The sequence below is a fragment of the Atractosteus spatula genome, chromosome 6 (assembly GCF_055471065.1).
Source record: "Atractosteus spatula isolate fAtrSpa1 chromosome 6, fAtrSpa1.hap1, whole genome shotgun sequence".
Lineage (NCBI taxonomy): Eukaryota > Metazoa > Chordata > Actinopteri > Semionotiformes > Lepisosteidae > Atractosteus > Atractosteus spatula.
This window is the reverse complement of record NC_142711.1, coordinates 48884623-48902946: the sequence shown is the minus strand read 5'-3', so window position 1 is coordinate 48902946 and position 18324 is coordinate 48884623. Positions and strand designations below refer to the sequence as shown.

General features: G+C 36.8%; 1 protein-coding gene across 3 annotated transcripts in view; it reads right to left on the bottom strand.

Moving 5' to 3' along the window:
* dnajc13 (dnaJ homolog subfamily C member 13) overlaps positions 1-18324 on the bottom strand; it is an 81672-nt gene that overhangs the window by 47145 nt on the left and 16203 nt on the right. For all 3 annotated transcript variants that reach the window (XM_088919394.1, XM_088919391.1, XM_088919392.1), the window contains exons 3-7: positions 5045-5120; positions 4465-4614; positions 3239-3280; positions 2190-2390; positions 318-524 (exon numbers count right to left, since the gene is read on the bottom strand). In XM_088919394.1, the coding sequence (XP_088775520.1) occupies positions 318-524; positions 2190-2390; positions 3239-3280; positions 4465-4614; positions 5045-5120 (676 nt within the window). The remainder of the gene's footprint in view (positions 1-317; positions 525-2189; positions 2391-3238; positions 3281-4464; positions 4615-5044; positions 5121-18324) is intronic.

The following is an 18324-nucleotide window of genomic DNA, read 5'->3' as shown; positions in this document are numbered from 1 at the left end:
CTGGTTGAATCAGTTGGAACCAGAGGTACTTTTGGACACGAAAGGAGAAGATGTTTTGTTGCTGTTTAGTGGATAAGTGGATAATTTAATTTAATTGAGGCAAAACACAAACAATTTAAGACTTAGTGTTGTGGTACAATCAGCCGACATAGTGGGGAAAAAAAAAACTTATATTGACTAAACAGTCTAAAGAAAAGACTGTGATGGTACAAAAGGTTCACTTATTGATTAGGATTCTATTGTAATATTACAGAATTCCAACTCCACTACCAGATCAATTAAGAATAGTTAAGGGGATTTTCAGCAAACGCTCTCACCGGATGTCTGGATGAAATTTTCTGCACTACAAATTCCGCAAGAGAAGTTATTGAATCATCTGTGCTGTATTTGCCCAGCCGGTGGTTCACATACTGCTCAAAATCTATCTGGTCCTTCCGGACACGCAATGTGATGCCTATGTAGTTCCCAGCATGCTCAATGGCACTTTTGATAATGTCGTCTTTGTGCTCCGAAGCAAACAGGTGCTGTAAAAAGCAAAACAAAGTAATTACTAGGGTCATAATTTTCTGACAGGGAAAAGAACAATTCAAATGTTCTTTTGCTCACATTTCATAAATCAGAAATTGCCTTCTTTAAAGGAGATACATACAATGATATACAAAACATACACTGACTTTGATTTCTAGCGCATTTCCCCTCCAAAAAAACTGGTTAACAATAGCATATTGAAAGAAATTATGTAGCATAATTTGTAGGTATGCAAATACAATAGAAATCTTCTTTTTGATTACTGAGATAATAAAGATCTTAGAAATATCTGATAATCAATTAAAATGAAAACGATCTTTCCCAGGGCATTATAAATGTCTACGTCTAACAGCTTCAACTTAAAAAAATAACAGAAAAAAATCTGTTCAAGACTAAATAGCCAATCCATATCAATATAGAATAACATTTCTTTTCACTTATGCTGATATACAATAGCTCTTTAGTACTGCTTTTTCCTAAAACAGGAAAAAGATATAACTATAGGTCAGAGTGGGGAACTGCATCAGTGCATGAGCTATACAAGAAGAAGCAAAGGGTCCTAATTAAAAACATTTAAGCTGCAGAACCTTTTTCTGACGTTTGTGAATGAGGTAGAGAGCAGAAATACAAGCATGGCGAAACAGGGTGGCGATTCTGTGAGAATGAATACAGAGCTAAAAGAGGGGCATAAAGAGATGGAAGTCTGGGTATTGAAAGCCATGTGAAGGGTAGAAGGGAGTAATCAGTAAATGAATGGACAGATTCCCATTGTTGGATGATCAGTCCTTGAGAGCTGAGGCAATGTGAGAACCAAGTTAAAGGATAATTCTGGCTTCTGATATACGAGTCTCTAAAAAACAAATCTCTCTGAAAGGATGCAGATAGAAAAGCCAGTAAAATCATAGCCAGAAGAGGTAAATGGGCTAAATGGCTTAAAGGATCTTTGATCCTCACAGTTCTGACGTGTTTTCTGAAATGGGCTTTCTTCCCTGTTTCCCCAGTGTAAATGGCTAGGCAGTGCAGATTTGCCGGACAGACAAGATATCCGTTAAGTGAATTCTGAAACAGCCATAGGAGCTACGTTCAGCACACGTGTGCTGTTAAGATCTGTATTTACAGGTGATACAGTGGATTCTGCTCTGCGACAAAAATGGTGTGGAAATATCGGGATGTGAATGATAAAAGGGAACTGTGGACCAGAAAGCTGCACAGCTGAGGTGGTTGGCGGTATTAGATGAATATCAGATGATAGTGAGTTATGAAAAAAGGCTCCTGTTGAAAGTGTCATCCTGTAAAATGAAGAGGTCCTGTTTCATGACCCTAGGAATAGACGGCGAGTTGGTGTGGAAAGGGGGGGGGCAAGTGCAGTTCTGGGTGCGAGAACTCTTTCTAGGGCATTTGTTATACAGGCTGTGTCTGTCTTGGATGAGGGCCCTCTTAATGGTGTGCCAATATCCCTCATTTTGAAAGAGGAACACATTTTAAGGACTTGGATATTGAGGTCAGCCTTGTTGCTGCATATACAATAATATTAATGACTCCTCAGGTTTTAACACTAATACTAATAGTTTTCTAATTCAATTCCAATGCAGCAGTAGTCAGTAATGGGAGCAGTCAGCCGATAAATGAGCACTCAATCATTTAATGTATAAAACACATACCAGTCGACTGAAACCTCCATACAAAATACAGAATCCTCCCTGATAGTCAGTGACCTCAGCAAATCCTTCAATGTTTCTGTAGTCGTAGGAGCAAAGAATTCTGTTGGTAGAGGGGTCTATCTGGTCTACTCCTCCTGGCGTAACCTCTAGGACCACAGGTTTCCGTGCATCACTCCAGTGATGCTTGTAACAGTTGTATCTCTAAAAATCAGAACACAAAGATCTCAAACTTCCATATCACCCTTGCTATGAAATTAACATTTAGTTCCACATTTCTGAGTTTCTAAGACAGTTCCTAAATCTCTAAGACCAGACTATGTTTTTCTTATTCATTCAAGATCTTTTCTATAGATGCAGATATTTGTCTATAAAAATACTACTGCATGTGTGAAGATAAATTTCTGTTTATTGGGATATATTTTGGAGCAAGGAAATATAAAATAAAGCCAAGACATATTACAGTACCTTATTATTCTTTGCAATACAGTGGTTTCAGACATTTATAAGCCTTGTTTATCTTCTTAGAGATAAACATGGTCATATCAAGTAACTTACAGGAGTGCTTCAAATTCATTGTAAAATAAAATGCTCATCCAAAGCAAAGGAGAGAAACTTGAGCCATATAATTATCGATCACAAACTCCAACGGATTACTCATTGCACACTGTAAAATCGTTTGTTGGCATGGTTTTAGAAATTGATTATCTTGTTCAAAATTCCTCAAATTATTCTGAGCTAGTGAAAGACGCAATAAGATAATAATAAAGCAGTTTATTTGTCAGATTGGCAAAAGTAAATGACTAGCCCAGAAATTGTATCGTAACATAAAATTACATGGACAGAAGAAAATTCAGCTGTCGTCTTCAACACAATAAGGGCATTTCAAATGTCAAATGTAACCTGGTAAAAATGTTTAACATTTTAAAACGAGTTTTAGCACAGATAGGTTTGTGAGTTAAACTGTTTTTAAGGTGTCAAAAGATTTAATGAAACAAGTAATAGTTTATAAACCTGACAATAAGTTTTCTGAATATATTCAGTTCACTTACCCTCCCAGTTATTTTGCCCTCAGAAAACTCAGTCCTGAACCTCTGTAGAGAAAGTAAAAAAAAAGTGTTTGCACATCTACAGTACTAAAGCTTGTCCTCAGAAATGTGTTATATCGGCTCCAAAATATGTATCTCAAATCTAGGATCCACAGATATCTATAGGAAAAGCAGTAGTTTTAGGATACACCCTGTGCTGTTTATGAATAAAACAAGTTAATCTTATACATTCACATTCCAACAAAGATGACTACAATGAATCCATCCATTCTGGAACTCATTTTTTGAAACACTAAAATTTAACATAAAACTTGAAAGGTACAACATTCTTCTAACTCCAAAATATGGGACAATGCAAGTGAAGCACTAATTTAATAAAGCTTTTCTAAAAATAATCGGTAGATTACAGTGACCAAATGCTGAAAAGTTACAAATGATTTAATATTTTAATATTTAATATTTAATTATTAAATTATAATATTTAATTGTATTAAACATATTTAATATTTAATAACACAACCTCAACTGACCCAACTGATTTTGCAGTTACCATATCAATACATGTTAGGAAACACTTCAGAGCAAAGGTTTGTAATGGCTAATATGCTGATTCTGTATTGCACTAATTCTGGAGTAAAGAAACCCTTGTGCTTTAGGATGGTCGTACTGTATTAAGCTGTTATGTCCAGTTAAGGTTCTTGGGTAATGCTGACTTTAGCTTGTCTCCTGCTTGTGTCGTGATTTCTCTTCATTACAGTGGAGACCACAGGACAAGTACACATTTTGGAAAGGGGATCAGACAAAGCTATCTTGCGAATTTGTATCTTGACTTGTCTTGAATTGTTTTCTAAACATTTGTGCAGCATGTTAGGGTGCATTTTAAAGTTATGTAAGTAAAAAACTGCATTACCTAGAATTCAAAGGTTGCTTTAAGGAAAGCTCTCAAGAAGAGCAAATGAAAAACAATACTTACAGATCGTAAAAATAAATTAGGTTTACAACATACAAAAGCCAAACACTCAGGTAATTCAATCCCATAAGGACTGCTACAGCTTATTTAAACATGAACTCTGAGTATGGGCAATTGCATGTTAAGTAATATGTTGGCTGTATCAGGATTTGGGGATTTTTTTTTCTTAGAAAGACTTACGCACACAAACACCAACGCATCAAACAGATCAACAGTGCAAGAACACGTACAGGATGAATTAAAATGACACTGCTCTTACCAGCGCCTCTGTAAGCAGTTCTGTTCTATGCTCCGTGGAGAACTTTAAGGTTTCTGATTTTTTTCCACTCCCTTTTCGGAAGGTGAGGTTAAACTCAGTTCCCTGACCCTTCCCAAAAGGACCAATTCCACAGATATCGCCGTAAGGCCACTGGCAAAGAAAAACAAAATATATTTCACACTTACAAGGGAAAGCTTCTTATATTTTCAAGGTTACACATGTGAAAAAGCAATACCGAATAGAGTTTACTGGGTTCTATGCAAGATGCATTATGTTGGAGTATAAAAAACAGGAAAATATGTAAGGATACGGAACATGTAAAAACAAATGAAGACTTCATTTAGAACCGCTACTTTAAAATCATGGTGGAAATTATCAGCACATCTCTCTCATTTCTGTTGACTTCATTTTTTTATTTCGTTAAAAGAATTTGGGGGTCCATTGCACATCAAGATCACATGCATGTGATTACTTCTCTCCTAAATCAAAAACTTGAATCGTCCACTATAATCAGACATTTCTCACATATTTCCTGCTTTAATAATTTAAAAGTCTAACAGTCTGCAAAAACATTATTTACCTGATTGGTTACTTCTAATGTTGTTGGGTTATAAGTAGTTATTCCATGTGTACCCACAGAAAAAACTCTTTTGTACCTGCAAAACAAAAAAAAACATACATTAAGATGCAATTTCCAAAGGAGCTTCTTCGCACTGAAACCACAAACAGAATTTGCTTCATTTTTTTCTGCCATTCCCACCTGACAACACCTTACTTTTAGGTGTTGTTTGCAATGTTGAGATTAATCAGAATGAACTTTTCCTCACTTAATCAAGTGTCTTTCTTTACTGCAGGAACTGCAGGCAGATCACTCTGTGATTTGCCAATACAGGCATTGTAACTGGATTAAGGAATGTACATATCAAATGGAGATAAAATTATTTTCTTTCATCAACATGTTAGAAGCTGTCACTTATTTCCTTTCTGCAAGCATGATCAGTATTGTTTTAAAATTTGATGTGATAAATGGATTACACTGAATACAGTACATGGCACTACTTTCATTCAAAATCATTTTGTAGGACTTTTTCAAAAACTGCTGCAATGTTTGCTCAGCAATTTCAGGGTAATTTTTAAGGTAAATTTGCAATGCATTGAGAACACAGGCATGAGACTATTCTCATATCTACATATGAAAAGGGAAGCTCATATCTACATTGGTTATAAAGGTCTGCAGGAAGACGAAGCATTGCATCACTGAGTAAATGTGTATGGGATTACATGTTCGTCTCTTTCTCCTTTGTATTCCTGGCCCATGCTTCTGGGCTTAAAAGCCTACAAGATAATTCAGACAAGAAATAGCCCTGAACTGCTACAGTTATCATATTGCAGGTTCACAGCACCCCCACGCCCATCTGTATTTTGATCACATTGCAGAGAAAAATCAAAGCTTTCTTTCAGACTTTGGCACACATTAGACAGGAAAATACAAGCCATCTCCTGCCATTCTGCTTATTAGCCACTAACCAGACCCTCTGGAGAGCAGATTTTGCATCAATTTCCTGTCTCTGCACTATATTATTTCATTTAGGCAACATGGAAGTAAGAGTTACTGCCCAAAATTATTCCTATTTAAAATGAGGGAAATCAATCATTGTGAATCAAGGTGGTGGAAGTTGTAGATGAAGCAGGGAAGTAATTAAAACTAATTTTTATTTTGTAAAAAAAAATAAGTGATGGATATTTAATGTGCTTCTTCTGAAGAAATTTACTAAGATACAATTTAAAATGTTAAAAAGTTTTTTTCAAAAAGCAGTACAGCTGGCTGAGTGTCACCAGAGTTGGGCAGGATATGGTCCTAGTTTCTTTGTGCTGTTACACAACAGGGCTGTGAGCTTGCAATGGCATCAGTGACAGACGCACTGCTTGTCTACAACCCGCTACCCTAAGGCCCCATGGCACTTGCTGTGTGTTAAATTAGTAATGGCTCTTACTGACAGCAGTGTTGGAGGAGCATGTGCATGTATTCTCATTCGCACTGAACAGTACAGTGAAAACCATCATGTAATTTAATGTAACGTTCAGAGCTATCCTAGCAATAGATGTCTAGCCATGTATATAGTAAGACAGAATAACAGTTACGTGCTTTAACAGCTGCAGAAACTAATTCCCTTCTACAAGGTGTTAAGAATAGGAGTAATCACATCTAATGAAATGACTCACACTCAAAGTGTGAAACCAACTTTTGTCACACAGGGAAGGATAAGCACTCATAAATAGATCAAAACAGGACAAACATTCAAAGCGTGAAAGAAACTTCTTTCTGAGCATGTGTACTGTATATAAAAGCTGGGAAACCCTTGCAGTCTGTTCTGTGGGGCAGACCCAGTGCACGTTCCTGTCCTTACTGAGCTCAATAAAACTGAATCTGCACAAGACTGTGCCCTGCTCCTCTGATGAAGAATTTCCCACAACACCAGGTATAGACATGTGCATTGCTGTGCAGGTTAAAACTGTAGCAAACCTCCATCAGAAAAAAGAAGCCTAGAAGCAGCCATATTTCAGACTTTTCCCATTGTAAACATCTTGATTGAAAATGAAAAAAAATGCAGGAAATCCTAGCTTAGTAGTTTTAAGAGGTTCCTCATTCTGCATCTATTGGTTGAAAAGCTGTTCAGAAATGTTCTGGAAACCCTTCAAACTACGACTATCTTAACAGTTACTGAGCTGAGTACAGCAGTGTACTAATGATGTTTTCTTCACTTTCACATTAATGCACAAGTAAATCAAATCAGGTAAAATCTGCAAAACACTGAAAAAAATACACATTTCCCATAGTAAAAACGTCCAAACCATGAATTGGTGAGATTCTTTTTGTCTCATAATAAAAGGGGGAGAACACTGCTTCTCACAAACTCCCTCGTGGGCATGAAAAATGTGGTGTTTTCCACTGAAGACTAAAAGACAACCCATGAATCAGTTCTTGAGCTGCTGTCATTGCACTGTTTGCCCTCCCCCAGGAGGAAGAGCAAGAGCTTCCTCTGCATGCTCTGCTAACTAATTCTAGCACACGGTGCACAACTTTATATTCAAAAATCTAAATAAAAAACCAAGGACAGACATTTATTGCTGTACTAAACTGTAATTTTAGGATAATAACAGTATCCATATAGCTTACATTATTTAACTTTTGCTGTCAGAGTTTCTGAGAAGTCTGCTCAAACGGAAAAATGCACTTGTTCTTAAAAAGCAATTACTGATTTACTTGGGGCGTGAGGAATTTAAATCCTGTCACTAATAGTTTCCTGAAACAAGGGCCTAGCGTAGCCGGTACTGATCAGACAGCAACTCACAACCCATTCGAACAAAACAATAGTGGCCCAAAAATACAAACGCTGAGGCACAATACTGGAGTTCATGTAAAAGAAAATATTATTTTTTCCCCAACATTAACATTAATGAAAAAGTCAATGACATTTCGAAATGAAAGCTGAGGGCTCAGTAGCCCAAACTCTCCACACCCACTGCTGTTGCAATCACTGGATTACTTGGTTGTACTCACATTAACATCATCTGCTTTCAAAGATAAGTGACCTAAATGTACATTGAAACCTAATAATACTACATTTCCTATGTTGCATTATTCAAGAGCTGACATACAGCACTTGTCAACTCTTTTCGAAACACATGAAATGGAAACAAAGGAGACGCCCATTGCACGAGAGTTCAATCTTCTTAAGGACCCAATGCAAATCATACCGAAGGTAGAAAAGACATCCCAACCCATTTTTACTAAATATCTGAAATTTGCTATTTCTAGCATATTCTAGTACATTTACTATGTCATTAAATGTAAGAAATATTGTTGGTTAAAGGACCACAGCAAAAGAAAGCTTCTTTCTAGGGAAACACAGGGATAAAAACGCTGCCTATGAAAAACAAAACGCTTGCGTCAAAGTTTTTTTTTCCTTGTATTCAAATGGAAACCGCGCAAAGACCGTTTCTTCACATCCTCCACCCCAGACACTGATCACTCCTGTCACACACGAGAGAATCTCTACTGTATATACAAGCTGACGCTTGCTTGTTTGTCAATGATATGGTATCACTTTAACATTCACAGAACAAGAATGCAGGACACTGTATAAGCAGCCCACACTAGAGTCACATTAATTTAAAGCTCCCCCCCCCATAATAAGTAAAACCACCCATCAGTTACAGTATGTACTATCAATGCCACAAATGCATGTAGGAAATCCATTCTTTCACTGATGGATCTTTTATTGAAAACAGGGAGCTGTCATTTGGCACTGTTTAATATTAGACCAATAAGTGAGCTTTTACCATCTATTTGGGAAAAAAAACAGTATATCCGTGTGTAGAGCTGTACAACTCTAATGTAAGCACAAAACTCAGAATGGGAGATCACCAGATTGATATCACATCAGATCTTCAAGTGTTTCAGAGTGCTGGAGCACTAACAGTAATGGAAATAAAAGGCAGTGAGCTGGTCATTGACAAAGTAGCAGTGATTACTACTGAAGGAACAAAGTCTTCCGTCATGTGAATGTGAGTGAGCAAAATATCTAACAGAATAAATCCTTCAAATGTAATTAACAGCTTATTCTTTAAACCCTCATTTAGTTCTCAATTACTGGAACAGGAATTGCTGTGGATGGTGAAACCAAGAGCAATTCAGTTTATCCAATTTCCAGGCTAATCAGCTGCTATTGTGAAATTAATAAGCGGTTTCCATACATCCCCCACCTGTTACCCCAAAAGAGCATTGTGTGCCAAATCATACATCTGCCCAAAGACCAAGACAAGCAGTCATGGTTTCAGTTTGGCTGCATCGTGTTCAGGAAATGGAGTCTAAGAGACTGTGCACCTGACCCCCAACCGTGCAGGTTCAGGGCTATCCTCATCCTCATTAGGCAGTAGTTACGCACAGAGGTCTTCAGCACACATACAATATATAGCATCAATGTTGATAGTGTACATACAAATGCATTCTCTGGCTTTCCCTTAACGTCCTGCCTTCTGTGGCATGATGGGATTGTTTATTCTCCTTCTGCATCAGTGCCAGTACTTCCAATTCCTCCCTCTGCTATCCAATGATTACTGTAGTATAAATTCCTACATACTTTCTGTAACCCTCTTACTGTACAAATTATATTATTTAAAGATCGCTTGCTTCATTTTTGAAAATACCTTATTGAACCCTATTGTATGTCTGCTGTGCTTCATTGCAATAGGGCTTGTTAATTGCAGATAATTAAAACTATGGAACTGCACTCAAAAAGCTATAATTCAAGTACATGCTTTTAGGTGTCCTTGTCAATGATATCTTTATGTCATGACTGGCTTGCTTTTGAATATTAAAGAGTTTACAGAAGATAATGGTTCCATAATAGTTGAAACATCTTTTTTTAAGTTTCTTCTGTAGACTCTACTGGATTCCCTTAAGAAATGGTACAAGGAGATAAAATGTGTAAAAAAATCTTCAAGATATGACCAGTTTAAATGTAAATTGTTCTGGCTAATCACTAAACTTTTACAAACATTTCTCTTTACTGTAATAAAAATACACTCTATGATTGGGATCTTGATACACAGTAAAGCACTATAACTAGTATGTGTAACAATCAAAGCGACAAAACAAGAAACACTTTTTAAATGTATGATTAATCTGCATTCACATTTAGATGTGTGAACATCTTGAATATGACAAGATTTATTCCTAATTCGTTAGTGGAAGATAAACGTTAGCCAAGATAGTGACAAAAAAATCTTAGCTTGAAATAGGAGCTGAACTCCATTGTAACACTGAATGTTAAAATATACAGGGAACAAAATCTTATTCCATGGGTGGTGCCAGGAAACCTCACTTTCATTGCTTTGCGGACAAAGGCTCTGACATAATATGACCTTGTTATACACTGTAGTCACGGTGCAGCTAAATTAAGATTGTACTTAATTATTCATAACATGCTTGTTTACCTAAGTGAAGCATGCCAACTGATCATTACAAAAAACGTTTAAAATCTCATTATTCTGTTAGTGGGATGTACTGTATTTGGCTATTGAGATTTCTTATTTAAATGGGGTCTCTTCACTCCAAATACCCTGTTTTGTTCTCTGCTCTCCTCCTCTACCACAAGGCTCCATGTATTCCCTCTCCATTCTCCCGGTTTCACAGCCCGTTTCCTACTAATCATAGTAAAATTACAGAATACAGTGCACAGCCAGCAGCCATATCACCCTGCAACTCACAACTGGCAACCCACTGAAAATAAGCAGGTGTGAGCCTGGTCAGTACCTGGATGAGAGACCTCCTGGGGAAGAACTAAGGTTGTTGCTGGAAGAGGTGTTAGTGGGGCCAGTAGGGGGCGCTCACCCTGCGGTCTGTGTGGGTCCTGATGCCCCAGCATAGTGACGGGGATACTATACTGTAAAAAGACACCCTCCTTCAGACGAGGCGTAAAACCAAGGTCCTGATTCTCATTAAAAACCCAAGGGTTTTTCTTGAAAAGAGTAGGGGTTTTACCCCAACGTCCTGACCAAATTTCCCCTTGGCTTTTACCAATCATGGCCTCCTAATAATTCCCATCTATCCATCTATTGGCTTCATCAGTCTGTTCTCCTCCACACTGATTGCTGGTGTGTGTTTGGTGTACTAGCACACTATGGCTGCCACATCATCCAGGTGGTGGTATACATGGTGGTGGAGGAGAGTCCCCATTACCTGTACAGCACTTTGAGTGGAGTGTCCAGAAAAGCACTATATAAGTGGAGGAATTATTATTATAATTAGTGCATATAATAAGCCATTGTAAAACAAAGAGTGATATGTATAGTAATAAGTTACTCTCAAAAATACTAATAATGTAAAACTATAATGAACTTACAGTGAAAGTGATGCTCATGTTTTTTGCAAGATTTTTGCTGCAGCACTGATTTCTAAGCCACCAGGCTGCTGCAGTATGTACCTTTTATACAGCTTATTTCGATTGCTTTAGCATTTGATCTGCCACTTTTCCATGCTTGACAGCACCAGTAGTAGACTATCGTTTTTGCACCACACTGAATTTTTACAAAAAAATTGTAAGAGCTGCTCTTTGCTCTATTGGTGACAGTTTCTTAAAAATATCATCTTCAAGCTGCAGAAGCATACAACTGAGATATCATTTATCAGTTTCAAGTCTTATCTGTGAGTTTCTGACATTGCATTCAATTGTTTCCCTTCTCACCACCCTTAAATGCCATGGCAGACACACTCTTTGTGCACCTACATAGCTAATTAAGAAGCATATACATACTGTAACACTAAGATGACTAAGATGACAACCTGAAACAGCAGACTAAGAAAATAAGAAAGGTAACAAATGAGAAGGGGCTAAACTTCCCTCAGTCTCCTCTGTAAAAGACTTCAGCCAGTCAGTGTAAGACATTATAGCCATATAGCTATAGATATATAGATACCATCTCATTGGTCCCATCTGGACTGTTCCAGAGTAGAAATCTCTGCTATAATGTAGTGACCAAATTTGTAAAGTGTTTTCTAAGTGATTCCTTACTAGTGCATTACACAATCTTAATGTATCATCCCTTGATTTAAATTCTACACTTAATTATACATCCTCGCATTTTGTTTGCTTTCTTATCTGCTTCTTCACATATTGTAAGAGATACTGTAAAAGATGTGTCAATATACTGTGAATACCTCAGCTTTTTTCATTTTTATTTTTTGTCTGCTGTTGCTAGGCAGTCCAGAGGCTTGCCTGACAGTCAGCATCCATGGTTTTGGCTGCTATCTCTGAATCTGTTAAAATTAGGTATTCCTGCAAAAATAATGACTGTATGCACATATAAGCACCTGTGTATAGATACATATTCTGATCTCAGTATTTATTGTGGCTGTACCTGCTCTTGTAACTGTTTGGGTCTAAAATTACTTGAGAGTGAATAACAATCAAATAATAAAAAAATGGAAAAACAATCTAGACTGTTTTTTTTTTCTACTGCCCTGTACCTGTTTAAATTGCCCTCCTGTATTCAATGTTACAATGTAAATCCTCATAATAAGGAGACGTGGACATTTAGAAAAGTTCTGCTAAGACTTTAGATTGAGCTAAAATGGTGTTGTGCCACGTTTTACTACAGATTTACTGCAGTATGGTATAAGTCGTGAATCATATTTAATTACTTGATCCCTAACAAACAACACAACACATACACAGTTTTCTTTCAGCTGAAAATGTTATCAGACAGATTATTACAGTATGTGACAGGCAAAGATATCCAAGGACCATGGAAAGCAGTACAGTAGAGCAGCCAGCCGACAGCAGCTTGCTCTAATGACTGCCCTTTCACAATGCTCGCAGGAACCTCAGAGTACTAGACAGAAGACCCTGTCAAAGGCACTTCACACTGGATTCTTTTCCTTCCAAAAGAACAGAGTGTGCGACAGACACGCCGCTTAAAAAAGTGGCATTCATCCCAGTGCAGAAACAGACATTTCTGCTTCAGAAAAGACATCATGAGTGTCACCAGTGCTGGCTGTTTTATTCTGAAGGCATAGTGATCCATTTTTTCCTCAATTACAATGCCCACTTTCTTGTTTTTTTAATTATTTTTGCAGAGAAAAAACACTACTGATCATTCTGAGGACAAGAACAATGCAGACCTAAATACGAAATAACACACTAAGGCACACCCAGAGTACAGTACTTCAAAGGACAGAATGTACAAAATGTCATGTCCCGAGAAAGTCCTCCAAAAGACTGAATCATCTCCTGCCTGCGTGGTATTCAAAGTTCCATTTGAAATGTGGATACATTGTATTTACTTATACTGTATAAGAAATATACTGTAGATGTTGAGATTAATGCATGATGCAGGCTCACAATGTCTCCTGGCTGGCTTGGTTGTAGCCAACAAACAGCAACAGGTACTGCAGTACCTGGCATCTTGCTGGAGAAGAGATTGCCAGGTTTTCAAAAATGCCAAATATATATTTATATAAGTTTATATACTAGCTTATAAATGCACATACCTTACACTACGTTGTGTATATATTTGAAGGTTTTAAATGTGTTCACTGATAAAAAAAATTATACAGTAAAGTATAATACACCACATTTAGTGTGTAAAGTGTACACACTAGCATAAAGTATAATACACCACACCACATTTATTTCTAATTATTTCCCACTTAATTCATAGTTTAGAAAGAAATTAATGACAGTAAAAACTTTTGGGGGGAATAATATAACTCCACAGTCTACAGTTTATTCAAAAAATGAAAACTTTTTCTTTTTTGTTAGAAGAGATTTCTACTCAATTCTCCCTATTCCATCACTTTCACCTCATATATACAGTTTCAACTGTAACAAATGTCATGTAACACCTCATTTATTCAGAGTGCCTAAATGGCAAAAAGGCTATACTAAACATTTGACTGAAATTGCAATTAAATAATGAAATATTGTGATTGAGGATAACTGAGAGGTGACTCACATCTTGTTGTTATTCAGAAGTTTTCTTATAAAACAGGGGAGACACAAATATACAGACACAGAGGCGCACATACACAGAGGGCCAATTTTCCCAGAAGCCAATTATCCTCACAGTGGGAAGAAACCAGAGCACCTTGAGGAAATCCACATAAACCTGGGGAGAACATGCAAACTCCACACAAATAGCATTCTATGTCTGAAATTGAACCCAGGGCCCCAGCACTGCGAGGCAGCAATGCTAACCGCTGTGACACTTACAAGGATTTATCATGATAAATACATAATTGATTACTTGATTTACAACATGAGTAAATCTCAAGAAGACTTTGCAACTAACATCTCTTCATAAAAACCCTTTTCAAATGCCACAGGTGTATCTATAAACCCTCTGTATCTTTCTCATAACCCGTTCTTCATGCTGATCTCAGCCAGCACTAGACTTCAGAATTCAGAATTTCAGAAATCTCAAAACCTATACTCTCAAAGTCTATACTGCTCCTGTTAAAACCTGCCGACTCCTCTACTACTGTGCTCAGCAGCTATTGTTTTACACTTAACACTCCATTTACCATACTTTTACAATGCTTTCCTGACTGTGTTAAGTCCAAGACTCAATTAGGTGAGTTTGTTTAATGCATTGTAATTTCTCAACTTGAAACAACTGAAACACAGGTAATTCAGACAATAGGATCAGTCAAGTAATCAAAATCCAGAAAAAATAAAGGAAGCCTACTTTAGTCATGGATTAAACACGTTCACTCCTTTAATCTGACAAATGCATTTAGTGAGTTTTCTTTCCTTTTCAAATGGATTTTAAATTTTAAGATAACTGTTAAAGTTTCCCTTATTAGTATGATTTAAACAAGATCCCATAACTTTGACCACCAGTGTACACAATTTCTGTTTCCAAACAGGACTGTAGGAACACAACAGTGATTCACTTCCTAGTCTGTGACCCACAGTATGTATCCCTAAGCCTTGGTTTTTGAGCTTCTCCGTGTTTTATCACAAACTGTTCTTAAGCATTAAAACAGTCTATTAATTTCAATTAAGTGAAATAATCTTCACACTTTCACCCAAATGAAGATTACCGTATTCTGCTGTTTCTACTGGATTCACACAAAGGAGAAGAATTACTTTCTACATTGAACATCAATTTAACAAACTTTTCCCGAATGATAAAATTGCTTCAGTCTCCTTCACAACCAGGTAGAGAGCAATTTCTTAGCATTTGCATACAGTGCACCTTCCCAGAAAGGACACCGTCATTGTGCTTTTCTTCGGCCTTTCATCAGTGAGTGTGGTTTGTCACCCTGGCATTGAATTTTTTTCTATCCTGAGCAAATTACAAATCAATTATGGCCTGTATATTTGCTAGGAATAAAGTCAGTAAAAGTGAGGACTGAAGTTTCCTCATACACCAAGTCCTACTTGTGATCCTCTTTAAATATGACTAAACAGGAAAACTGTAAAAATGACTTTCTGGAAACTAAATTGAAATTGGAATGTATTTTTTACTCTTTTAACCCAAAAAAAGTTTTGCTCCTTAGATTCCATTTTAATAATTCAAAATCATTTTTTTGCAGATTGGCAGACAGTCACCCAGCACTGAGATGAGAGAGATTCTAGCAATGAAATATACAGTAGAGATGCACACATTACCAGAAAATAAGGCATCAAATGACACTGGGGCTCCCTCCTCTGTTCATAAAATGATTAAATGAACTTCCATTCAAGGTAGGGGGCTTGGCATGTCAAGATCACTTAAAAACTAAGGCAATATGCAAAACAACAAAACATGGGTTTAATTTCTCTTACCTTAATAAAAAACTAGTAAAATGAAACTCTATGAAGCTTTCTGTTTTCTATCCTCTACCAATTCTAAACTACACAGAAATTACAGAATTACAGACCCCCATGCGAAACAAAACTGTAAAGTACTCTTAGACTGAGATGCAACTTTATCCTTTCACTGCGTGGTCAACACTAGGCTCTCTAGGCTGGTTGCAAAAGCTCTTGCAGGCTTATCTTTCACATCTGTGGCAGCGGCAGGAAGAAAGCAAGTGCTACACGTGAAAAGAACGGATTTGGTTACACAATAGAAAGTAAAAGAAAAATAATATAAAAAAGTTACATTGTAATCAGATTAAACAGAAAATATTGCTGAAGCCTGCCTTCAGACTTGCATTTAATAAAGATTTACAAGGAATAGAGTGCTGTTCAGGGTAAAGTACAATACCATGCAGATCAATTGCTTCGGTCAGCACCTAATACATAGCATCCACTAACAGCACAGCACTTCAGAAACCCCTGGAAAATAACATGAGGCAAAGGTGGTTCCTTCTCAGTGGAAATGTTTCCACCATGCCAGGCAAGGGAGACACATAAAGTCTTACAGTAGATCCATTTAAAGAAAGGTTATTGGAAAAAACTTAAACAGCTAAAAATAACATGTTAAATGTATCATTTAATTACTGGAGAAAATATGAATTTAGAAATTGCGGGTTTTAACTAACCTGCTAGATTGAAACAATTCATCTAATCGAGATGGCCAAGATTTACAATCTCCACTTATATACTACCCATTTATATAGCAAAAGATTTTTCAGGACTAATCTGAATGAAATACCCTTTAATAATGAATGAAAGAAACAACAGCTATGGCACACCTGGGATTTGAACCCACAACCTCCAAGTCACACACGTCTTACTGCTATACTTTGTCATTTGCTGTGATGTCTGCAGATTTCCAGGAAGCACTCTTAATGATATGGTCCAATTCTTACCCCCTTTTGTCATTTTCATAGAAGATGCACTTTTAATTCCATTAACAGAAAATATATACAATACAGTGAAGGCTCATTTCAATTTGCTGTGCGACTTTAACTGAAAACTTTATTCATGAGTAACAAATTAGTACACTTCCCCCTTACTTTAATCTGGTCTTCCTTTCTTGAGCAACACCCCACAGCGAGGGTAACTACTGAAATACAATGTGACAAAACGGAAGCACTTTTTGAGGAAAGGATAAAACAGCACTTTGAAAACTCCTATTTCCCAGAATTCCCAGGGCACACAAGGAGAACAGGGTCATTTGTTACATCAGAATGGCTCAGTCTCTTGAATTTTGACGTTATCTTATTTTGACATATTCTTTCAACTCCTTATCTTTCAGTTTCTGTAACAACCACATTCCACAGTTTCTTTCTGACAGAACACCTCAACAGCTGAGTAACTTGAAGCCAGCACATTTTTAATGAATATGTATGCTTACCTGCCTTCCTGTTACGTGAACACCTCATTATATTTCACCCGAAATGAAGCTTCCATTTACCTTTCCTTCCAATTACAGTGCAGTGAGCGATTGAAACATGTAACATACAGCACGCCTGTGGCAGTGACACCCATCCTTACAATTTAGTAAGCCAGGCACTCAGCATTTGCTTCCAGAACATCTTTTCAGATGCTGATCACATATAAAGGAATTTGCTTAAGTCAGGACTTCACTCAAATTTAAACAATTTCAAAATTTTCTAGCTCAAGCATATGCAAAAACAAAAGCACAGAAAGACTTCTAACGTTAAAAGAGAAAAGGCCCTTCCTCTTTCCTTTCCTCTTGGTTAATATGGTTTTCTACTAATAAACCAAATTAGGGAACATGCTTGTAACCGATGATAATTCTAGTAAACTCTCAAAATGATCTGTTTAGTGTACACAGCATTTGGAAAGTATTATATTACAAAAAAGCCTTAGGATGTGTAATGTTTTTAATGGCACTTGCTTTTAAAATCTATGCAGACATATCCATAGTGCATAAATTACCTATGCAAATGAAGAGTTTCTTAAACATTTCACATGAGGCGTAAAAACATAAAAGAATCTACTTTATGAAACTGCGTTTCTTGTACTGTCAATAGGAGTTTAATCCCTAAGTTAAAATCGTGAAGTGCAATGTACCAATATGTCCACTAATACGATCTAAAGAGCAAAATGGACCATTAAAACAAAAAATGTGCAAGAAACAAAAATATGCACTAGATGCACTTATAAAAACTCAAGCCAATATTGGTAGATTATAAAATTAAATGCACCAAAGAAATCTCTCAATTTCTTAACTGATCATGCATAAATTACACTATGACGATCAGATTTGTCAGCTGAACTGAGATGAATTTTGGCACCCGCTCAATTTCAGTCCTACACTAGAGGCTGAACGGGAGCATCATATTTTAATATTCAACTAAATGAAAGAAACCAGATGTAAACGCAGAGCACATGTAAATATTACCATTCAGTTTGGATTTTAGAGATCTGGATACAAACAGTAAGTGAGGTATCGTTC